We start from the raw sequence: 5369 nt of genomic DNA on the forward strand, positions 1-5369 counted from the left end.
GAGGATTCAAATGCCCAGGACGAGACGGAAAAAAAGGCCCTTAGGCCCTAACGTGAATAGAATAAATGACAAATTAATGAACTAGTGATCAACTCTCCTAGCATTCCTTGTATGAGAGAATGCAAATTAGTGAATAGAATAAATTATACTGTGATGTGATGAATAGAATGCAATAAAAAATGGTGTAAATGAATTTTACAATCATAAGATTAAATACTAAGGAGCCGATTACAATCATGAAGAAAATACTTGAATTGTTCTTCTGTATTTATTCCTTTCTACCCCTCTAGGCCTTCTATAATGAACATGTAAAATTTTAGGTTGCCCCTACTTGCAGCTGATGCTTTTGGAGGAATGGATTCTCTCCACTGAATTGGAAATTTGAAGGAACTATAATTTGTCATGGCTTTGTTTGGTAGAAAACATAATGGAATTTAATCACCTTAATCTATCAAATGAGTTGGAATTGTAATGTCAGTTTGTTGGCTTGGAAATAGAATATAATTCAACAATTATTATATATTTAAATAAATTATTTAGTATAAATATATAATGAGGTATTTTGGTCTTTTATTAGAAAAAGAAGAATAAAACTGAAATACTGAATTCCTTCCACATAACCTAGAGTGAATGTTGAATGATTATGAGGGAATTAAATTTCGTTGATTGGCAGCCAAACTGTAGTCATTCAACTCAATTCCTTCAAATTCTTTCTGTCAAAATTCATAAACAGATAAACTAGACACTTCCAACAATTCTTCCATGGATATCTCTGAATTTTGATAACATATTAACCAAAGTTGTAAAAAGCGTTTGACGGTATTTTGACGGTCGACTGGTGTTAACGGATTAATCGGTCTTGACGGGGATTAATTGAAGATTAATCGGAAACCATAGATTATTAATAAAATATTAAAATTAATTAAATATTAATATATCTTAAGAAAAACAAGTACTTCAAAATTAGAAAATAAGAAAAATTGTAATTTGGAAATTTGGAAATACAAAATATGAACATTTAGATATAATATTTGAAAATTTGAAAATTTGAAAACTTTGGAGTAAAAAAAATTGGTTTTTTTAATTTTTCAAAATTTTTTGACCTTTTTTTGATTTTTTTCGACATTTTTGACTTTTGTTGGCCGATTAATCCCGCCAAACCTGATTAATCCTAAATTTCCGATTAATGCCCTAATCATCGACGGTTGGAGAACGCCAAACGATTAATCGCCGATTAATCCCGATTTCTGCAACCATGATATTAACATAAATACATGAATGATCGATTAGACAGTTACCTAATTAGCATTGTCTTCAAGAGTAGACGATCTAGTGATTTCCCGTTTCTGTAATCGATTAATCGAGAGTCGTTGAATGATTGTTGCCTCCTGTTGCCTTCGGTTGTGGACTATGACACGTCGGTTAGAGGATTGGCGTGACTGACTGACTTTTCATCTGGACTGAAAGCTAAATTCAGTAGTAAGAAAAAGTTGGGCCCCTGATAAAAATAGGCCCTGTGCACAAGCCCTTCTTGCCCCCCTTTACCACCGGCCATGTCCTCTGATGTATTTAAGATTAAAACACCTAAATGACTCCAAAAGTGCTAAAAGTTAGCAGAAGTAAGTTTGACTTTGATTGAATGTAAGGTTTGTTATAAGATAGAAATTTCGAGTTGTCACAGATGATAACGCATATGTGTATGTGTGAGAGAGGGAGAGAGAGAGAAAGAGAGAGGAATGGATATGTACATATGTTTGGAAGTCAGTTTTTACATTCCTAAATTGCCTTTTGTTTGATTTATTTAACATGCCACTCCTCTTTAGTTTTTTACTTATCTACAAAAACACCACCTTGCATCTTGACCCTTTTTTTTTATCTAGTGGTCTAAAATTAGTTATCGGGTTCTCGGGAAACTATATTTTCTCAAATGATCATTCCTTTTTCTCTCTCTCACTCTGTGTGTGTGTGTGTGTATATATATATATATATATATATATATATATATATATATATAGAGAGAGAGAGAGAGAGAGAGAGAGAGAGAGAGAGAGAAAGAAAAGTGAATATACCCTTAACGGTATATAAAATTAGGTACTCATTCATTAAAACTACATAGTTTTGATTAGTGATTTAATTTTCTAAAAAAAAGAAAAAGAAAAGAAAAAACGAATTCAATAAGTGTTTCCTTATTCACGTTGCTTCCATACTCCACGAGATTTTGAACGAAAAAAAATTACATACGATCACAAAAACGATTTCTTTGAAATCAGAATTTCAAGTCCTTGTAATTCCCAGAAAAAAACGATTTTGGTTTAGAGAGTTAGATTAGTGATTTAATTTTCTGAAAAAAAAAACGATTTCAATACGTGTTTCCTTATTCACGCTGCTTCCATACTCCATGAGATTTTGAACAAAAAAAAATTACATACGATCACAAAAACAATTTCTTTGAAATCGGAATTTCAAGTCCTTGTAATTCCCAGAAAGAAAAAAAAACAATTTCGGTTTAGAGAGTTAGAAAAAAAAAACGATTTCAATTCATAGAGAGTTGAGAAATCGATTTCAAATCAGAAAGAGTTACAAAAAACGATTTCAAACGAAAATAAATCATAGAAATCGTGATTCCCAGAGAAAAAAAAAACGATAAATGGTGGCTGCAGCATCCCAAGAAGTTTCATTCACAGGTGACATGTTAGTTTTGTTTGGTTTGCTATAACACTTTTCACAATTCACCAATGATTTCACTTTCAACCGTTAATTTTGCATATGTTTTCTAGTTTCGATTGTTTATCATCAGAATTTTTATTTTATATGTTCTATTTTTATCCAAGTTGCTTTTTATTTGATCAAATTTAGTTGAATTTATTGTTTTAATATAATGAAAAAGTTAGGTCATCTCTAAAAAGTTATTGGTATGACATTAATATGGTCAAGTTCTCATTGTCTTTTACTTGTGGTTTTGTGTTAATTATGATGTTTGAAACCGAAGCAGCTGATCAAGCTATTGAACCGTATATAAATGAAAATGTTGACACAAATGATTTTGTGGAAGGAACACATGACTCTGAAGAACTTAACAATTTCGGAATGAACATTGATGACGAAGATGATGTTAATGATGAAAGGATATTGGGAAATGTTTTTGATACACCTAATTATGCCTATACATTTTATAATGATTATTCATTTTTACATGGCTTTGGTATACGTAGAGATGATACAATTCAAAATCCTAAAACAAATGAGCCTTGTCGGAATATATATGTATGCAACAAAGAAGGTTTCAAACGGTGGACAAAAATGCTTCAAGTGAAAATGAGAAAAAACGTCGCAGAGATGTTAGAACCGGATGTCAAGCAAAGCTTCGAATAACAAGACAGGAGGATGGGAAATGGTTGGTGGATTCGTTTAATGAAACACACAATCACGAATTAATCATGACACCTACGAAGGTGATGAAGCATCGATCTCATAACAATTTTCACCGTTCAATAGAAGGTAAATCTCTTATGGTGCAATTTGGTCAAGCAGGGTTGAAACCTTCTCAGATTAAAAATGTTGTTAATACAATGAAAACCTCAAATGTAGCTTATGTAACTTCAAAGCAATGCGTCAATGTCTTATCTGAGCATCGAAAACAACATAGACGAAAGGAGTTATATGGACTTATAAAACATTTTCAAGATAAAACATTAGTTGACAGTGACCAGTATTTTGTCCTGGATTTGTCTGATGATGGGTATCCTAGAAATATCTTTTGGGCTAACGGTAGATCAAGAGATGCCTATACAAAAATCAGAGATGTTGTGTTTGATGTCACTTATATGACTAACAAATTCAAGATGCCTTTTACTCCCTTTACTGGGGTGAATCATCATGGGCAGTCTATACTTTTTGGTGGAGCATTGCTTGAAAACGAAAAGGAAGAGACATTTGAACTGTTGTTTTGACATTTCCTCAAATGTATGTTTGGCAAGTATCTGAAGGCAATTATTATCGATCAAGACAAAGCTATGGGCAATGCAATAAAAAAAATGTTTCCAGAGACTCAACATCGCTTTTGTTCCTGGCATATTAAGAAGCATGAAACTGAGCACCCAAAGAACCACCCACTTCCAAAGTAGAAACATCAATTCCTCTATCATTCAAATTGGCTTGAGTTGGAGGCCGATCAAATGTAATACACCACCTAAAGAACAACCCACTTCCAAAGTAGAAACATCAATGACATATCTAGCCGAAGCAACTGAATATACTCTTCAATCATCGAGCTCCTAAACCCATTCATCATATTTATCCAAAATAAGAAAAACCAAGTAGGTGAAGCAACCGAATACACTTCCAAACTTAATTGAAACCAAAATGTAAACAACTAGAGTACGATTTAGGTGAAGCTTGAGGGGTGAGCGAAATAAGGGAAGAAATTTTTGTTTTTGATGCAGCGGTGTGTGGTGATTGAATCGGGCGGTGTCTGAATCCGTAAATAGGCGCAAGCTACTGTTCTTTTGTAGGTGTAGCGAAAGAATGAAAGAGGTGTAATACAACTTCCCGGTGAAGAGAGAGAATGGAGGAGGGGAAAAGATGGGTGGTGGTGGATGGGAACGCCGATAGGTAAAGGGCGAATGTAGTTTTAATAAGAAGGAATTGATGTAATCAGAAAAGTAAGGAAAATGGGTAAAACATCTATTACAACTATGTAGTTTTAATAATCAGAGTACATAACTTTAGGTACCGATATGGGTATATTCATCCAGGGGGGACTCAACAAATTTAGAGGCTCTAAGCAAACCAAAAAATTGGACCCTTTAAGTAAACAAAGGGTTTTGAACTTGAGACATTTGGTTTTATAAACTAGTGCTTTTACCATCTAGCCAAGCTTCAACTTGTAAACAAAGGGTTTTGAACTTGAGACATTTGGTTTTATAAACTAGTGCTTTTATCATCAACTATAACAAACCCATAAACTTATACTTTTTAGTCTTAATTTTAAAATAATAAAAATATTTTTGGGAGACTGATACAAAAAAATGTATTGTTATAATAAAAAACAATATTTTAGACAAAATCATTTATAGTTTCTTTTTAGACAATCTTTTATTCTATAGTCGTAACATGTTAAATATAAATTATCATTTAAAGCAATATGTTTAAAAATAAATATAAAATACAATTTAAGCATGGATGACATAGGGACGGCTCTTCATTATGAAAAATTAAGTAAGGGTTTAGGCTCCTAATATTAAAGTTTATTATATATATATATATATATATATATATATATATATATATATATATATATATATATATATATATTTAACATGTTACGACTATAGAATAAAAGATTGTCTAAAAAGAAACTATAAATGATT

General features: G+C 32.0%; 1 protein-coding gene across 1 annotated transcript; it reads left to right on the forward strand.

Moving 5' to 3' along the window:
• Positions 1 to 3437: 3437 nt before the first annotated feature.
• On the forward strand, positions 3438 to 3950 carry LOC145089809 (protein FAR1-RELATED SEQUENCE 5-like). Its single transcript, XM_079028203.1, has one exon. The coding sequence runs from the start codon at positions 3438 to 3440 to the stop codon at positions 3948 to 3950; it is 513 nt and encodes a 170-aa protein (XP_078884329.1).
• Positions 3951 to 5369: the final 1419 nt, after the last annotated feature.

This window comes from Lactuca serriola, chromosome 2 (genome assembly GCF_051521515.1).
Source record: "Lactuca serriola cultivar US96UC23 chromosome 2, Lser_US96UC23_V15, whole genome shotgun sequence".
Lineage (NCBI taxonomy): Eukaryota > Viridiplantae > Streptophyta > Magnoliopsida > Asterales > Asteraceae > Lactuca > Lactuca serriola.

Excerpts from the sequence above, each read along its gene's own strand:
- LOC145089809 (XM_079028203.1), top strand. The coding sequence starts at position 3,438 with ATGACACCTACGAAGGTGATGAAGCATCGATCTCATAACAATTTTCAC.